Genomic DNA, 19,444 nt, shown 5'->3' on the forward strand with positions numbered 1-19,444 from the left:
TTTCCATTCTTCCATCATTTATTACAAATACGAGAAAGTAGTCCAACAGACGCCATTTTGCCGTAGCCCGACACAATGACGTGACTTGTGAAGGTTCCCCTCAGACGCGGTCCTTCAGGCAGTTCTTGCCCCAGTACCTGCCCTTAAACTGCAGGTCATATGGACTAAGATATTTCCGGCAACCCATCATGTTACGCGTGACCAACCGCTCAAAAGTCCATGGGTTCTGGTTGTTTTTCTTCCTCTCCTCCAGCTCCTCCTGGAGCTCCTTCAAGGTTTCTCGGCTCACAGCCTTGGCCGGGAATGGAAGCTTTTTGGCCACTTGAATTAGCACCGGCAAGACCTCCGAAAACTCACAGCGTCCCCCCACTTCCACAATGAGCTGGTCAGCTTTAACCGGAGTGACATAATGGTCCACCGCGCCTTTTCCACCTCCCATACGTTGGCCAAGTCCTTTGCGTGTGATGGGTTTGTGGGGGGCTTCGATCAGCCAGTTGCTAAAAGTTACGTGGGGGTCAAATTTACGGTTTAAAGTCAAACGCATCATCTCAAAGTGTCCCCAATGTAGGTATCCACCTCCCAAAGCCTGTGCAAAAAAAAAAAAAACAGTGAAAATCTAATGGTCATAGAGAAGTAGCCAATGTAGTGCCAGAGAGCACAGCGTCAGTAGGCAACCATAAAGGTCATAGAGCTCTAACATTTTCTAGAAGAAAATAGGAATTGTACCAAATCATACCAGTATATCCTCCCGAATAACGGCACCCACATATCACCATAATATGGATACGTAGAGGCGCACTGGAATAAGATCATGTATATATAATGACTGATCAGTGATAGGTTTTCTGGTGCCCATTTCTCACCAAAATGCCATATTGTCCTTCCACGAAATCTCGCCCTTGTAACGCGGGACCACGGATGTCCTTTAAACTCCTAGGAACCTTCACTACTTTAATAATATCTGGAGCTTTATTCATAAAGCGCAGTTTGGGTCGTTCCTTCATACTGACTCCTGAGAAGACAGAGAAATGGGAGTCAGTGCAGCGCCACCTCTGGCAGATATCATGACATATGTGGCAGTGTTTGTATTGATGTGGATAGTGATTTAAAAAGGAATTGTTCAGGATTAGGAAAACATGTCTGCTCTATTTCACAAACAGCGCCACACCAGTCTATGGGTTGTGTATGGTATTGCAGCTCAGCAGCAGCATGGAGGAGAATATACAGCAGTGATGAGCAGTGTAGCTGTGAATCCAGCACTGGGGTGAGATATAAGGGTATGTTCACACGAGCTACTTTCAGACGTAATGCAGGCGTTTTACGCCTCGAATCATGCCTGAAAAGACGGCTCCATTACGTCTGCAAACATCTGCCCGTTGCTTGCAATGGGTCTTACGATGTTCTGTTCAGACGAAGTGTAATTTTATGCGTCGCTGTCAAAAGATGGTGCGTAAAAATATGCCCGCGTCAAAGAAGTGAATGTCACCTCTTTGGACGTTATTGGAGCCGTTTTTCATTGACTCCATTGAAAAAAAGCTCCAATTACGTCCGTAATGGACGCAGCGAAAAACACGAGTACTTGCAAAAACGTCTGAAATTCAGGAGCTGTTTTTGCCTGAAAACAGCTCCGTAATTTGAGACGTATTTTGCGTTTGCGTGTGAACATACCCTAACACTTCCTAAAAGCTGCTGCAGCATCTGTGTGTGTGTCTCTCTGCAGCTGCTCCCCCTCCCCTCTTCATAGACTTCTATTGGCAACTGTAACCGGACCCCTTAGTGAGCTGATAGTCTGTCTTGTCTTGAGGAGACGGATTTAGCAGATAATCTCATGCCCACACTGCGGAAAAAAAGAAACGCAACGAAAAGTTTCATGAATTGACCTGCTGCACGGATCTTAAATCTGCAGCATGTCAATTTACGCTGCATTTTCCCCAATGGGGTGGTAAAATCTGCAAGAAATAGCCGAGCGTTGCGTCGGAATCGCAGGCTGAAGCGGTCACATGGGATGAAACGTTATCTCAGGGGGCCGGGCTGCAGGACGTCAGCATGGATACGGCTAAGTACGACCTTTAATTTTTTTAACCTGCTATTTTCCGCAGAGGAGATTCAGGCCTAACAACTGCAACACAATTTGGTGCGGTTTTTTGGCCGCAAATACCCTGCGGCGTCCAGGGCGGGCACGGCGTGTACCTTTGTGCAGCGTATCCGCCTTGTGTGAACGCAGCCTAAGGCGCAGGGTTTGCAGAAAGTCCCTTTGTGTTCACGGTCACGTGTTGCCATTATGACTAATAAACGGACTGTCTTTAGGACGCCAAACTCACCGCTAAAATCTGGCGGAGGGTCATAGGAGTGGAGTCCGGCCGTAACCGCTCTCTGCGGGCTCGACACGCCACCTGTGGAGGTAGAAGAGAAAAGCAGAGGATAATGAGGCACAGCAGAGTACAGGACACGAGGTACAGAAGATTATCGGCCCGGCACCGAACCGCATGGGTAATAACCCCCCAAACCAGGGAGATAACAGACGCCATATTAAAAGGGGTTCACATCAACACGAATTTGATGTCCTAATAGAACATAAGTGCGGGGTCAACATTCTCACCGCACCCCTAGGTGAATGCACTGAGGGGTTTCCACTGTTTTGGTCCCACAAGGGCTCTGCAAATGCAACATGGCGCCCAGAAACATCTACACTTAAAAGAAAAATGGCGCTGCTTCCCTTCTGAGCCCCGTGCGCCCAAATAGCAGTTTATGACCACGTACGGGGTATTGGCGCAATACAATACAATCTTCTATCTTTGACTTGCGTACCTTTGTAACTAGTGAGGCCGCAATGTCCCCATTAGATGGATATTTACAGTTTACTATTAAAAATATAAAATTTAAATAACCACAATATAGTTATAATCAATACACAGCACCACAACTACTAGAACATGCCACTGTCGCTTGTACAAACGACATTTTGTCAGAGCTATGCGTTATCATTCTGGTCATATTTGTCTCCAAGAAAATGGCTGCCAGCGCATACTGCTGCACAACGTTCTGTAGACAAACAAGACCCTGCACAGTTCAGCCTCTAGTGAATAGATATACATCGTTGAACAAGCTCGTAAGTGCAGTCCGGGTGAAAGCCGTAAAGCGGTAATGCCCACCTGTCACCAGGACACGACGGAGCACCGTAACCCGGCTCCAGAGAGAAAACGCCATCCTCGGTTACAGTGAGTGGACTGAGAGGGAACGACGCACGACTAACAAGCGCGGCACCATCTCCTCCAGGATGTGATGTCACTGGGCAGGAACTCCATCAAGGTCAATACTTCCTTGTTAACAACACTGCCACCTACTGGAGAAGAGAAAATTAGCAGCTGTATATAAAAAGTAGGCTGAAAATGTGCAGCTGTATATTGCCACCTACTGGTGAATGGAAAATATTGAAAGTAAACTAAACAACACTACCATCTACTGGTGAATAGAATATTAGCAGCTGCATATTAAAAGCAAGCTGCCACCTACAGGTGAGGAGAAAATTAGCAGCTGTATATTGAAAGTAAACGGAACAACCCTGCCACCTGCTGGTGAATAGAAAATTTGCAGCTGTATGTTGTAGACTCGGATTTTTTTGATATAGAATTGCTGCCTTGGCTTCTTCTGGCTATAGTGTGTGGCCAAGGAGTGTAAATCAATCATTTTGTGGGAGCTAAAGAGTTCAGTGGCTTAGGCTGAAGTGAAGGTGGACCAAGGACAGGTCCCGACATCCGCCGTAATCAATCCTCCAAAAAAAATGAAATAAAAAGTGATCAAAAAGCCGCATACACCCAAAATGGGACCATAACAAGACCTCACACGGCTTTCTTGACAGAAAAAGAAAAAAGTTATGTCTCCAAGAATATGGCAAAACAAAAAATATATATATTTTTTTGTACAAAAGCTGTAAAACATGACAAAACAATATAAATGTGGTATCACCATAATCATACTGACCCGTAGAATAAAGTTAACATGTCATTTATACCACACGACGAATGCGTTCAATTTTTTTTGGTCACCTCGCCTTTCAAAAACATGGAATAAAAAGTGATCAAAAAGTTGCATGTGCCCCAAAATTGTACCAATATTAATTACAGCTCGTGCCACAAAAAAAGCCTTTATACAACTCCGTTGATGTAAAAATAAAAAAGGTTATGGCTCTTCTAAGGCGGGGATGAAAATGCTTACAGATAACCAGGAGGGGGAGGTCCCCAGCACATCGGCTTGAAGGGAGGCCGTCCATATTGTACCGGGGCAACACTTTCCCAGCGAAGATCTCCAAACTGCGAAGAACGGAAGGTCCCAAAAAAGGTGACACCGACCTGTGCATAAAGGACTTCTCATAAGTGCACCGCACCTGTACGGATTATTTTTATTAATTATTAACCCCACTTATTATACCACCCTATAATGCCCTGATGTACTCCGCCCATATTACATAGGACCCTACTACTATCAAGCAATATCCACGCTCCAAAGCCATATGGCGCTCCCTATCTTCTGAGCCCCTCAGCATGCCAAAACCGCAGTTACGTCCAGATACATGGCATCTCTATAGCCGGGAGAACCCGCTTAACAATTCATGGGGTGTGTGTCTCCAGTACCACAAGTTGGGCACAACATGAAGTGACATATCAGTGAACGGCCCCAGTGGAATACATGCGTCCGTGTGATGGCCATTGTTTTAACGGCCTTCACACAGACGTATATAACGGTCGTCTGAAGATACACAAAAAGGATGTGCCGTAGAAAATAGTGAAATAAAGGAGCTCACCCCATCTAAAACCCTGCGTCAAATACCACAAGATACTATAAGTGAAGAGTCCAATCCAATAGAAGAAAGTCCATCTTTTATACGTGGAGAGATGGAGTCCAATATCAATAAAGCAAAATTCTCAAAGTCGAAGAAGTAGCAAACGCATCCATCCATGAAGACCAAAGCTTCTCTCATCCGGCACAACCGTAACGAACGATGAGGAATAAATCAACCAAAAAAAATACACTATACCAGAACACGTCATAAAGAAAAACGAGTAGATGCCCCGGAAAAGAAAATGAGCGCTAGAAATATCACAAAAAGGCCTTAAAACGTACGGCCTCATTGAGACCAAAGGGTGAGGTGGGGTTCAAAAGAACAATCCACCTCGTTTCCTCTCTTAACGCTTTCCGGACATCACCCCCTCTCCACCCAAGGTTGATTTTGTCGATGCTACGTACTGTGAATCATCTTGGATTAGAGTAAATAATTATACCCACAACAAAAAGCACCAGGGCCCCATTCACACGACGGTAGAATTCATCCGTAATTATGGACCCATTCACTTCTATTGTATATTTACGGGAAGGTGTCCGTGCCGTAAAAAGGCTCCGCAAAAGATAGGACATGTTTTTTTTTTTGCTTTTTACGGACCGTTCCCCCCTTGCCTTAGAATTGGAACATGGCCCGCAAATACGGGTGGTTGTCCGCGGCCAGCCGTGCCCGTAATCACGGACCGTTATTAGGAAATTGCAGAGATAGATGCAGATCTGTGTGGCTCATACACGACTTGGGTGTAACCACCACTAAAATGAAGACAAATTAGCTCTCGAAGCTATCATGGGCGCCAGGCAGCTGAGCACACCGCTAAAATTTAAATTGCAACACCAAGAAGTACGAGCCGTGAGGTTCTGCAAATCGAGGAAGTATCCAGTGTTGCTGAGATCTGCAAATGATAACATTTTTAAGCGCCGAGCTCCAGTTTGTGGCATTTGGAAGTGGCATAAAAGACAGATTGAAAGCAACGTTTTTAGCCACATGAAACCTCAAAAACGGTGCGGGATGATTGTTCGATGCCTTCTGTTCGTCGACTTGCCAGTTATCGCCACTTGTCGCAAACGGAGAGGACAGAATCCCTGAACAGATAGATCTTGGTTCATTATTCGGGCCGATTGCAATGCGCCTAGGTCGAGATGTCAGCGCTGTTCAACGTTGTGTGTCCCGGAGGTTGGGAGAACAACAACGAACGGGAATGACAGCAAGAGGTGCAGGGAGGAGAACCTCTGCACGGACAGATCGTCTGATCGGCGCCTAGTGATCCATTCTGTACTACAAGTAAAATTGGATGTCACATCCCAACCCTAGGGCGGCAACCAGTGTCAACACCTACCATCAAAACGCGTTTGTACGACATTGGACTACGAGCCAGACGTCCAGCTACAGGTGTTTCATTGACCACACGCCACCGATCTCAAAGGCTATCATGGTGCACAGCAAGACAGCAATGGAGGCTGGAATGGAGTTCTGATAGCCGGAGGTTGCTCTGGAGACCACGTGGGCAATGTCATGGAGAGGCCTTCACAAGGGAACGACATAACGGTCCTACTCCTGGGACTATAGTGTGGGGTGGCATAATGTATGGTAACCGGACACCTCTAGATATACTAACTGCTCAGCGTTACATTGATTTGGTCGTGAAACCAGTGGTATGGCCATTTGTCCAAAGTGTCCCAGAAGCCGTTTTTTTAACAGGACAACGCCAGGCCGCATGTTGCTCGTGCTACTGTGAGCAGCCTGCATGAGTTAACGTGTTACTATGGTCTGCCGCGTCTCCTGACTTGTCTCGCATCGAGCAGATCTGGGATGTCATTGTTTGGCAATGGCAAAGGGAGCTGCCAGCAGCCAATCTTGATGATTTGCGTGCCCAAGTGCATTCAGTGTGGCATAACATTCCTCAGACAACCATTAATAATCTCAGTGATAGCTGCCAAGTCGTGGAAGTACGTGGATTTCTGCACGTGGCCCTCAAACTCCATAAAATAAATCAAGATGTTTGGAATATTTTGTTTCCTTTTTTTTATCATTTGCATACCATTAACATATCATTAACATGTCTACCGATCCTGTGATCTCCACAATTCCAAAACTTTTCCGTCTTGGTGTTGCAATTTCAATGTTGCGGAGTCTATATCTGATTTCTGTGCACTCTGTCTCTGCTTTCTGTCTCTGTCTTTTGTCTCTGCTTTAATTTCCTCAACAGATTAAGAGGTTAGACAAATTCTGGATTGTAAGAAGGTTTGTGGGAAATTCTATTATTTAATCGATTGGAAGGCGTATAGGGTCCTGAGGAGAGAACCTGTATCCCGAAGAACCTCATTCCTGCTCTACAGCTCATCAAGAGATTTCACTTGAAGGGCCCTGTTACTCACCTGGCTCCAGCGAAGAGTCTCGGCCAGCGGCTCTCCTCTTTACCACGGCTGGTAGCGTTGGTTTGCCGCGGCCACCAACACCCACTGATGGCAGCCTATTTAAAGGGGAATCAGCCTGTCATGCCTTACCTCCAGACTAGATGCTAGGTATATTGACTTTGCTCCTGATCCTGACCTTGACCACAGACTTGTTCCTGGATTACGCTCTTCTTAGTCCTTTCTTGTCTCTTGGATTTGTTGCCGGGTTCTTGTGTTTCTATTCCTGATATCAATTCTTGTCTACCAGCTATGATTCCATCTCATCCTCAGTCTGTGGTATCCTGACTGCTATTCCGTTAGCTACGCTTCTGACTCGGCTACAAGTTCTTCGCTACAACGCATCCACAGCCAATGGGTGGCTATTCTGGGGATCGTGACCTGGAATTAGACCGGGAAAGTTCATACTTCCTTGCAGAGGTTGATGGTGAAGAACGATGAGTTTCCATAGTCTAGACAGCACCAAACCGACTGTGGCTTACAGGATCCATTTCATTGTAACACCTGGGCTGATATCGAGTCTGGAAAACCTCAAACTTTTCTATTGTAGAGGCTGGTATTTACCATAAGAAATTCCCATCTCTCATGGATGAGTGTCAGTGTTGCAGGGATTAAAATTTTATCGGAAAAGGGTGTAAACCGCAGGAAAAAAATAATAAAGCAATTTCATTCAGACATTCAGTTCCAGCTCAGATTATTTTGTATACTCCGAAGTCCTGTACTCTCTGTATTTGCTGAGTAAATATCAGGGTTATTTCTGCTTGGCTTCTATCTTTTCCTGTTCGTTAACTAAACAGCTGTTTCAATACATCCCAAATCTCAGAGACCTTGATACATCTGTTGCATTCACACGCATAAACTATATATTTTATTGAAAGCAGGGGGCAGAGTTAACAAAAAATGCCTAGAGTCACGGGCCATATCTGTACCATGTGTGCAAAGGGTTAAAGTCCCTAAGAATTGTATTTGTTTTTTAAAAGTCCCAATAAAGGATTTATGGGATAATAGTAGGTAGTCCCCGATTCAGGACCCAAACCCAGCAACTCCTGTGTCCCCGGCAGAAGCTCTTCTCGTTGATCCACTGGTGCTGTTGGATATCTCCAATGCTGCATTTAGTGTCTAGCTTCTCCTTGATTCCTACCTCTCTAGATGCCATTACCTTCATTGCCTAATTGGTCTCACCATTGTGGCTCCTATATAGGCCTGGACTTTGCAGTACCTCCTTGCCAGACTATTATATATTTTACTTCCCTTCTGCCATAGATTGCTACTTACTGTTGCTTATCTATATACCGAACCCGATTGTTTCCCGACCACGTCTCTGTGTACCGAACCTAGATTGTTTCCCGACCATGTCCCTGTGTACCGAACCTGGATTGTTTCCCGACCACGTCTCTGGTTCTCATAATGACCTATTGCTGCTTATCTGTGTACCGAACCCGGTTTGTTTCCTGACCACGTCTCTGCTTCTCGTAACGACCTATTGCTGCTTATCTGTGCACCAAACCTGGACTGTTACTTGACTACTCTTGCTATTTGCACCATACTGCATGATCGTTTCAGCCACTCAACTCCGTATCTGCCACAGACCTTGACCCTTAACTATTAATCAGAGCGGAGAGCAGCTAAAAAGAGTGTGGAAGACACATCACGTCACTGCAGCCCATGGATTTCAATGGGAATTGTGTAATGCTTCATTTATTCACCTGTGGTGGTGCTTCAGGGAAATTGAACACTTGTGTAATGTCGGGGTAGGAAGACAGACAGGTGAGCCCTAATCTACCCGCCACTCAGTCCCTGCCTACTTGCATGGCCCATCCTAGGAGACGGTCCCTACGCTCAATATGTGCATGACAGACAAACAGACAAGGGTACACAGAAACTAAGGGAAATGGGGCAGTTGCCCACGGCAACACTGTGAGCAACAAGAGTAGTGAACGAGCCGAGTCAAACCAGGAGTGTATGAGGTACCAAATGCAGAGCAGGAGCGTAGTAGTAAAGCCAGGGTCGATATGAAGCAGAGGTCAATCGTAATAACAGGAGCAGCAGAGCCAGGAAACAAGAAAGAATCACAGGCAAAGACAAGCAGGAAATGAAGGTATAAATAGACCAAGGGCGGGAGCTAGAACCGTCTGGCCAGGCTGTGATAGGTTCTCCCACTCCTCAGCCTGCGAGCCGGAGTGGTAGCAGATCGAGTCACTCTATGAGACCTAGGAGCAGATGCAGACTGATTAACCACGGACGTGGACACAGAAGCTGTGTCTGGCAGATCCTTTACAGTACCCCCCCTTTTATGAGGGGCCACTGGACCCTTCCTAGGTGGACCTGGCTTATTGGGGAACCGAAGATAAAACCTCCTGAGCAATACCCCAGCGTGAACATCCCGGGCGGGTATCCAAGTCCTCTCCTCAGGCCCGTATCCTCTCCAATGGACCAGGTACTGGAGGGAGCCTTGGACCATCCTGCTGTACACAATCTTGGCCACCTCGAATTCTACCCCTTCAGGGGTGAGAACAGGGACCGGAGGTTTCCTCGAGGTAGCCAATGACGGGGAGCAGCGTTTCAGGAGGGAGGCATGGAACACGTTGTGTATTTGAAAAGACAGGGGTAACTCCAGCCGGAAGGAGACAGGGTTAAGGACCTCAATGACCTTGTACGACCCTATATACCGGGGAGCAAATTTTTGGGACGGAACTTTAAGGCGCAAATTTTTTAAGGACAGCCACACCAGATCCCCGACTACAAACAAGGGGTTAGTAGAACGTCTTTTATATGCATGAGTCTTTTGTATGCTCTGGGACGCCTCTAGGTTCTTCTGAACCTGGGCCCAGACTGTGCACAGTTCCCGATGAACTACATCTACCTCGGGATTGTTGGAACCACCAGGTGAAATGGAGGAGAACCGTGAATTAAACCCAAAATTACAGAAAAAGGGGGAGACCCCTGACGAGTTACTGACCCAGTTATTAAGGGAAAATTCGGAGAGGGGAATGAAGGAGACCCAATCATATTGACAGTCAGAGATAAAACACCTTAAATATTGTTCTAGAGACTGATTAGTCCTCTCAGTTTGGTCATTAGTTTCAGGATGGAAGGCCGAGGAGAAGGACAGATCAATCTCCGAATTTTTACAGAAAGCTTTCCAAAACAATGAAACAAATTGTACCCCTCTGTCAGAAACAATATTGACAGGAACCCCATGGAGACGCAGGATGTGTTTGACAAACAAGGTAGCTAACGTCTTGGCATTGGGTAGTTTCTTGAGGGGCACAAAGTGGCACATCTTACTGAAGCGGTCTACTACAACCCACACCACCGACTTGCCTTGAGATGGAGGCAGATCGGTGATAAAATTCATGGAGATATGGGTCCAAGGTCTCTGGGGAATGGGCAAAGAACATAGTAAGCCCGCTGGTCGGGACCTGGGAGTCTTGGACCTAGCACAAATTTCACAAGCGGCGACGTAGGCCTTAACGTCTTTAGGCAACCCACGCCACCAATAGTTTCTAGCAATGAGGTGCTTGGTACCCAGGATGCCTGGATGACCAGATAGTGCAGAGTCATGATTTTCCCTGAGTACCCTTAGCCGGAATTGCAGGGGAACAAACAGCTTGTCCTCAGTAAGGTTCCCGGGAGCTGAACCTTGATCAGCCGCAATTTCGGAGACTAAGTCAGAATCAACAGAGGATTGAACACAAGCAGGATCTTCCTCCGAAGGAGGGCTGGCCATGAAGCTACACGACAGTGCATCAGCTTTAATATTTTTAGACCCAGCCCTATAGTTGACCACAAAGTTGAATCTAGTAAAAAACAATGCGTATCGAGCTTGTCTCGGGTTTAGCCTCCGGGCAGATTCTAGGAAAACCAGATTCTTGTGGTCGGTAAGGACCGTTACCTGGTGCCTAGCCCCCTCCAAGAAGTGGCGCCACTCTTCAAATGCCCATTTAATGGCTAAGAGTTCGCGGTTGCCCACGTCATAGTTACTCTCAGTGGGCGAGAACTTCCTGGAGAAGTAGGCACAGGGACGGAGATGGGTGAGGGACCTGGTACCCTGGGACAAGACAGCACCCACTCCCACCTCGGAGGCGTCAACCTGCACGATGAATGGCTCCATTTGGTTAGGCTGAATCAGCACTGGGGCATAAATAAAGCAATTCTTAAGGATCTCAAAAGCCTGGACCGCCTCCGGAGGCCAGTGGAGGAGATCAGCACCTTTGCGAGTAAGATCCGTAAGAGGCTTAGCGATGACCGAGAAGTTAGCAATAAATCTCCTGTAATAATTAGCAAACCCCAGGAAGCACTATAACGCCTTCAGGGAGGCAGGTTGGACCCATTCAGCCACAGTCTGAACCTTGGCAGGGTCCATGCGGAATTCATTAGGAGTGAGGATTTGACCCAAAAATGGTATCTCCTGCACCCCAAACACACATTTTTTGGATTTAGCAAAGAGTTTGTTTTCCCGAAGGGCCTGGAGCACCTTCCTGACATGCTCAATGTGGGAGGACCAGTCCTTGGAAAACACAAGTATGTCATCAAGGTACACTACAAGAAATACCCCCAGGTAGTCTCTTAAAATCTCATTTATGAAATTCTGGAAGACCGCGGGAGCATTACATAACCCAAAGAGCATGACGAGGTATTCAAAATGACCTTCGGGCGTGTTAAACGCAGTCTTCCACTCATCCCCTTCTCTGACTCGGATAAGGTTATAAGCCCCCCGAAGATCAAACTTAGAGAACCATTGGGCCCCCTGAACCTGATTAAAGAGATCAGGAATCAAAGGAAGGGGATACTGGTGTCTTACAGTGACCTTATTCAAGTTTCAGTAATCGATGCACGGCCTAAGACCACCATCCTTCCCTACGAAGAAGAAGCCAGCACCTACCGGAGAAGTAGAGGGGCAAATGTAACCCTTGGCCAGGCTTTCCTGGATATATTCTCTCATGGCCTCACGTTCCGGGACAAGATTAAATATCCTACCCTTAGGGAGCTTAGCTCCTGGTACCAAATCGATAGCGCAATCGTATTCTCTATGAGGACGTAACACTTCGGAGGCCTTTTTAGAAAAACCATCAGCAAAGTCCTGAATAAACTCAGGTAGAGTGTTCACCTCCTCAGGGAGAGAATTAAAATTAACAGAAAAACAGGACGTCATGCATTCATTACCCCATTTAGTAAGATCCCCAGTATTCCAGTTAAATGTGGGATTATGCATCTGCAACCAGGGAAGGCCTAAAACCAAATCGGACGATAATGCCTGCATCACCAGTACAGAGCACTGCTCCAAATGAATGGAGCCAACAATGAGTTAAAAAACAGGGGTATGCTGCGTAAAATAACCCTTAGCAAGTGGAGTGGTCGATACCCACTACCGGGACAGGTTTAGGCAAATCAATCAATGGCATAGCTAGAGACATAGCAAATTCCACAGACATAATATTAGCAGAAGACCCTGAATCCACGAAGGCACTGCCGGTGGCAGACCTACCCTCAAAAGAGACCTGAAAGGGAAGCAAGATCTTATTAGGTTTCATATTTACAGGAAATACCTGTGCGCCCAAGCGACCTCCCCGATGGTCACTTAGGCGCGGAAGTTTTCCGGCTGCTTATTCTTACACCTAGGATAGTTGTTCACTTGATGCTTGTCATCCCCACAGTAGAAGTAGAGACCATTCTTCCTGCGGAGCTCTCTACGTTGTTGGGGAGACACGGAGGCCCCGAGTTGCATTCGTTCATCTGAGTTTTCCGTGGAAGAACGAAGCAACGGAACCTCGGGAGCCATCATGGGGGAGCCAGAGGGGAAAGCATAAAAACGTTCAAGTCGTCGTTCCCTGAGACGTCGGTCAAGATGTACCGCTAAGGCCATTACCTGATCTAGAGAGTCAGAAGAGGGATAGCTAACTAATAGGTTTTTCAGGGCGTTCGACAGACCCAATCTAAACTGGCATCTCAAGGCAGGGTCATTCCACCGAGAAGCTACACACCACTTCCTAAAGTCAGAACAGTACTCCTCAACGGGTCTCTTACCCTGACGTAAGGTCACCAGCTGACTCTCGGCAAAGGCAGTATTGTCAGTCTCGTCATAGATGAGCCCGAGAGCAGAAAAAAAAAGTAAACAGAGGAAAGTTCAGGGGCGTCAGGCGCCAAGGAGAAGGCCCATTCTTGGGGGCCGTCCTGGAGCCGGGACATAATTATACCCACTCGCTGGCTCTCAGAACCTGAGGAGTGGGGCCTTAGACGGAAATAGAGCCTACAACTCTCCCGAAAGGAGAAAAAAGTCTTCCGGTCCCCTGAGAACCGGTCAGGCAACTTGAGGTGGGGTTCAAGAGGTGAGGTGGAGGGCACTACCTGGATAGCATCACGCTGGTCGCACCTCTGAGCCAGGGCTTGGACCTGTAGTGAGAGACCCTGCATTTGCTGAGCCTGGGTCTCAAGGGGGTCCATAGTAGTGTAGGAACCAGGGTAGAAAAGGTATATGGGCCTGTGATTATGTAATGTCGGAGTAGGGAGACAGACAGGTGAGCCCTAATCTACCCGCCACTCAGTCTCTGCCTACTTGCACGGCCCCTTCCTAGGCGACGGCGTACAACTGGGCGACGGTCCCTACGCTCAATATGTGCACAACAGACAAACAGACAAGGGTACACAGAAACTAAGGGAAATGGGGCAGTTGCCCATGGCAACACCGTGAGCAACAAGAGTAGTGAACGAGCCGAGTCAAACCAGGAGTGTATGAGGTACCAAACGCAGAGCAGGAGCGTAGTAGTAAAGCCAGGATCATATGAAGCAGAGGTCAATCGTAATAGCAGGAGCAGCAGAGCCAGGAAACAAGAAAGAATCACAGGCAAAGACAAGCAGGAAACGAAGGTATAAATAGACCAAGAGTGGGAGCTAGAACCGTCTGGCCAGGCTGTGATAGGTTCTCCCACTCCTCAGCCTACCAGCCTGAGTGGTAGCAGATTGAGTCACTCTATCAGACTTAGGAGCAGATGCAGACTGATTAACCACGGGCGTCGACACAGAAGCTGTGTCTGGCAGATCCTTTACAACATGCTTCTGGATTCACTGACAGATTACAGCTGATCACCGGGGGCCTTAACCTGTGATTTGCTAATCATCGGGGACCCTTTTAATGAGAGTAAACTTTGTAAATCACGGCATCACATCATGAAGGAGAGGTTAGTGCCAAGGTGGGATTCAGCACTGCGGCATGGAGTGAGAGAGCAGCATTGAAGGACCCCCGGGGGCATTGGTTCTCTGTCGCATTGTTTTTGTCGGTGGCTGTGAAGTGTGCAGAATTGAGACTCTTATGGCAGAACTGCAGGCCCTGACTGAGTAGATGGAGCTTTCCTGGGTGGTGGAAAAATCTGGCTGGTCTGGATAGCAGTAGAAGCCAGAGGGGGCACCCTGAGAGACAGCCAAGGGCACCGATTAGGGATACATCTCAGCCCCATTGGTTCTGGGGTGCAGAGGGGGCATAGCAAGACATTGACAGCCAGGCCGCGGAAGGGCGTAGCTGGGGGAGATCATGCCCTGGAAGATAGCAGACCATGGCAGAGAGGGTGGTGGCCTGTACCTTAAGGGTAAGTTCAGATGCTTAACAAAAAACATCTGAAAAATACTTTAGTGGGAGGAGAAAGGGGGCTGGCACTTCTCCAATGCAGGGAAAGACACAGTCTCTACATATAAACGCTGTGTGGCTCAGAACACATGGGAATACAGCTGTCAAAATGTTGCCGGAGGGGTGCTCATTGGTGGAAACAGCATGTATGTGCAACTTGATAAAAGACAGATAGGAAATACGAGGCACTCGTATTGATCTCGGTCAGTAATGATGTGGAGGATGCCAACGAACGTTTCACGCTCCAAACGCTTTGTCAAGGCTCATACGTCATTTCCTCATTGCTCCGTTTATAACACGCTCCATGAGATCTTACATAATACATTAACAAAAGACAATGAAGGAAAAAACAAAAAAGGAGCAAAAGGATACACAAAAGTAGATAGCAAGATACTAAAATATAAGTGTACAGTCAGTACAATATTTATTCAAAAAATTGAAACAACAATTACATTAAAAAGGAACTGAGATGTTGCGGTCATTAAGACGATTATGAACTAATAGAAACACTGACAGAAGCGTCTTTTATAATAATGCAATTCTTTCTGTATCCTAAACAGTATAATAGCATTAATTCAGACATAACTATAAAAAACAAATAAGAATCATCGCGTTGCAGCACAGTCTATTTTATTGTTTTATCTATATTTCAAATAAAACCGTTGCTTCACAATTAACGATTCCGTGGAAGAAATTATCTATTCACAACTGAGCGCCCGTATATAGGAGCATTTTTTCTTTAAAGTCTGTTTAAAAAAACATTAACAATAAGGGAGAAATCTTTTTTTTCTGTATTTTCCTGTGCTAACATATTTACCCCAAAATGGTGCCCAAAAAAGTACAATTTGTCCTGCAAAAAAAAAAAGAGTCCATATACAGCCATTTTGGAGTAAAAGCAAAAAAAGCTATTACGGTCAGAATGTGGGGAAACTAAAAAGATATTTGGGTTCTGAAGGTTAAAGCAAAGCCGTATGTAGCCTTTCCTTCACCCAGGACAACGGTTCAGTTCGCTGCCCTAGGCCTGTCTCTAAATACATTGGCTAAGCTAAAGTGGCTTGTTGGCCCCCCTAGCTATGTGCCTGCTTAAAGGGAGTCATGTACAGTACCTTGAGAGGTGCGTAGATCTCAATGACGAAGGCAGAGTAGTGACTCTTAGATCTTCTAGATCTCGGCCTCCCCTGGAGTAGACACAGGAGACGAGTGAGTAGGACAAAATACCAGAAGACGATGAAAAAGACTGAAAGCGGACAGCAGCGGCTAGTGGACCGGCAATGTGTATCAACTGGAGCATAGCGACATCTAGAGAAGAGAATGGCAGCCAGAAGCAGGTGGCATTCTGAAGTGGCATTTACGTACTAGTGAGGCATAACAGCAACATAAAGTGAGGCTGAGCTGCAACACCAGACACAGCCCATGGACAAGAGGGGCGCCGTTTGTGGAAAAGAAAAGCAGACCCTTCTTTCTTATCCCAGACAACCCATTTAATGCTTCTAACTATCATTCATGTTTATGGTGTATTTTGAACTTTACTTGAGGGTAGGATTACTCCATAGGTCTACATTCACATAGGTTCCACTTTCCTCTCTATCATGATAGACAGAGTGTTTGCTCTACATTGAAGAGATCTTCATCAGACAGGAAAATCTTTATTATCATCATGTAGTGAGACTTTTATGATGAGCAGACGATAGTATATGAAGCTAAAGTTCAATCTGAACAGGTGACCTAAAGGCCCTATTACACAGACCAATGATAGGGCAAATGAGCGATCACAGAATGCTCGTTCCCGATCATTGCCCTGTGTAGACAGAGCAACGATCAGGCGATGAACGAGCAAACGCTCGTCCATGGGCTGATGGTATTGTTTTTGCAGCCTAAAATATTATCGTTGTCGGCAGCACATCTCCCGGTGTAAACAGGGAGATGTCCTCCCGACATAATGAAAATGTATGAGGACGAGTGATCATAGTAACGATCGCTCGTCCCCGTACTCTACCGATCATAGCGCCTTGCGAAAGGAGAAAACAAGCGCCGATCAACTAGCTGTCTCGTAGATCGGTGCTCGATTACACGGCCCACGTCGGCCCATGTAATGGGACCATTAGGCTAGAGCACTACTCAAATAATCCCCAAAGGTTGACCATGATATCCCAGCTCTTCCTGGAATTCACAGTCAATTATAACAAGTTTAGCACAGAAACAAAGAGTAAACCTGGAATATTTTTTTTTTAATACATTTTTTCCCAAATTTAACACATATTTAACTTGTCCCCCGCTGTTGTGATCCCCACTTCTGAATCTTCTCCTGCCTCCTTCTCTCCAGCTGTTGTCCTTGTCCATAAGCCATGTCAGGGCATAGGAACATCATACAGGGGGGTCCTCTGCTTGGGCTTGAGCAAAAGCCGCTTTCAAACAGTGACTTTCGATTTAGCGGTCTTGCGCTGCCAATGTATTACATGGACAGCCACTCATCTGAATGGCTGTCATGTAATACTACATTTCCCCGGCAGCTGTTGATGAAAACATCCTCCAGCAATGTCAGGTGTTTTCTAGGTGTGAAGCTGGACCCAGAAAAAGGGTTGTACGAAACTTCCATCAGAAAAGGTGTAAAACGCTTAAACATTAAATGGTAAAACACTGGGTAAAACTGCCACGGAAAAAGACTGGGGATGTTGGTGGACAGTAAATTTAACTTTAGCAACCAGTGCCAGGCAGCTGCTGCCAAGGCAAATAAAATCATGGGATGCATCAAAGGAGGCCTAGATGTTCAGGATAAGAACATCGTTTTGCCTCTCCACAAACCATTAGTCGGACCAGACATGGACAATTTTGGGCACCTAAGAAGGACATGGCTGAACTAGAATGGGTGCAAAGAAGGGCGACCAAGGTCATTAAGGGATTGGGTGGATTTCAGTACCAAGAAAGGTGATCAAACTTGGGGCTATTCAGTTTAGGAAAAAGACGGCTTAGGGGCGATCTGATTACAATGTACAAATATATAACTGGACAGTACAGAGATATTTCTAATGATCTTTTTACACCTGGGCCTGTAACAGGGACAAGGAGGCGGCCTCTACCTCTAGAGGAAAAAAGGATTTACCATCATCCTAGACCGGGATTCTTTACTGTAAGAGCAGTGAGACTATGGAACTCTCTACCACAGGATGTTGTGGTGGTTCAGGAAGGGCCTTGAAGCCTTTCTTGATAAATATAATATAAGTTACGAGTACTAGATTCTGGAGAGGGGACGTTGATCCCGGGATTTATTCCGATTGCAATTTTTCCAGTCGGAGAGGAATTTTTCACCTAATTAGGCAATTGGCATCGACCTCATGGGGGTTTTGCCTTCCTCTGGATAAACACGGTAGGATTATAGGTTGGACTTGATGGACCTGTGTCTTTTTTTATCCTTATCAACTATATAACTATGGAGTATACACAATATCCATGGTCACTGGTTGCGCAGTTTGAGTATTTCCTATATAAAGTTCTGGATGGATCGTGACAGCTCTGCTCAATTACTATATTGTCATTGTGTGATGCAGTTGTAGTATTGCCGAATTTTCAGTTATTGCCTGGAGTTAAGCTTCAATAGAAAGACGAATTGACCAATTTTGGCATGGCATTTCACCGATCATAGGACCAGTGATGGTCAACCTCACATTAACTTGCCTTCACAATTCCCCAAGTTTGTTCTGTTCCCTCTAAATAATGCTATTGGGAACCTTATTATTTAGCCGAAAACCTCTTCTCCACTGGCACTTACTCGAAAGGCTCTGAAATTACAGACAGATAATGTTGAAGTACCTTCAAACACTATAGGGCCCTTCGAGAGATTGAGTCCACTTCTAGTTGGTCCTGCTCCTTTTACTTCTGGAAAGTGGGTACCTGTGCAGGACTCCTGGGAGTGGGAATTGGCCCAATGGTTCTGGAAAGGGCATGGAGGGAAAAACATATACCAGGCTCTCTGCCCTGCGGGGCAAAACTTGGCACCATACCCGATTTTCAGAAGTGGACAGTATGCTCAATGTGGGTCTAGTGAATGTATCTAGTCTATGAATTGTATCTGATGTTTACACTAGACGTAATGTTCTCTACAGTACCTTTCTTGCAGAAGAATTACACAACTCTCTGGCACCCGGACGAACATATTAATCTATACCACATGGCAGCCAATTTACTGTGCCAGGTGAGGAGAGTGAATGTAAACACTCCGGTTGCGTATAAACCCCAACTCATGGCAGAAAGCCAAAGACAGCCGATATATAAAGAGGAGGAAGAATGAACTTGTTATTTCCACACCACTCTATCAGGATGAAGCAAGTCATTATCTTATGTGCTGGGCTCATCAGCCTCCTCCATTCCTGCTGGGCCGATGCCGTCTGCCGTAAGAATAACATAATAAAGAACCTGGTGGACATTGGACCATCTCACAGGACCACCTAACAGGCCACCTTCTGATCTTTCTTTAGATGTCTCTGATACACAGAAGTCCTATGTCACCAGCTTGGCGGTCAGCATGGCAAAAAGTGTGGGGCCGTGTGTCACTCCCGACCCTAGTGTCCTTCTGGCTTT

General features: G+C 46.2%; 2 protein-coding genes across 3 annotated transcripts in view; one reads left to right on the forward strand and one right to left on the reverse strand.

Annotated features, from left to right (window-relative positions):
- MRPL16 (mitochondrial ribosomal protein L16) lies at nt 1-3,317 on the reverse strand. 2 transcript variants are annotated; one of them, XM_075842121.1, is made up of 4 exons: nt 3,153-3,317; nt 2,322-2,393; nt 864-1,012; nt 1-586 (listed from the first exon to the last, which is right to left on the reverse strand). In XM_075842121.1, exons 1-4 carry the CDS (start codon nt 3,205-3,207, stop codon nt 101-103), a joined length of 762 nt encoding a protein of 253 aa, XP_075698236.1. In that variant the 5' UTR covers nt 3,208-3,317; the 3' UTR covers nt 1-100. The 2 variants fall into 2 exon arrangements, with proteins under 2 accessions (XP_075698236.1, XP_075698237.1); XM_075842122.1 differs by lacking the exon at nt 3,153-3,317 and adding an exon at nt 2,809-2,928.
- The window catches only part of LOC142663442 (cobalamin binding intrinsic factor-like), a 41,412-nt gene continuing 25,093 nt past the window's right edge, over nt 3,126-19,444 (forward strand). Inside the window, exons 1-3 of the mRNA XM_075842096.1 lie at nt 3,126-3,515; nt 18,970-19,256; nt 19,342-19,444. The exon at nt 19,342-19,444 is cut by the window's right edge and continues 86 nt beyond it. Of these exons, the coding sequence (XP_075698211.1) occupies nt 19,151-19,256; nt 19,342-19,444 (209 nt within the window). The 5' untranslated portion in view covers nt 3,126-3,515; nt 18,970-19,150. The remainder of the gene's footprint in view (nt 3,516-18,969; nt 19,257-19,341) is intronic.

This window comes from Rhinoderma darwinii, chromosome 11 (assembly GCF_050947455.1).
Source record: "Rhinoderma darwinii isolate aRhiDar2 chromosome 11, aRhiDar2.hap1, whole genome shotgun sequence".
Taxonomy (NCBI): Eukaryota; Metazoa; Chordata; class Amphibia; order Anura; family Rhinodermatidae; genus Rhinoderma; species Rhinoderma darwinii.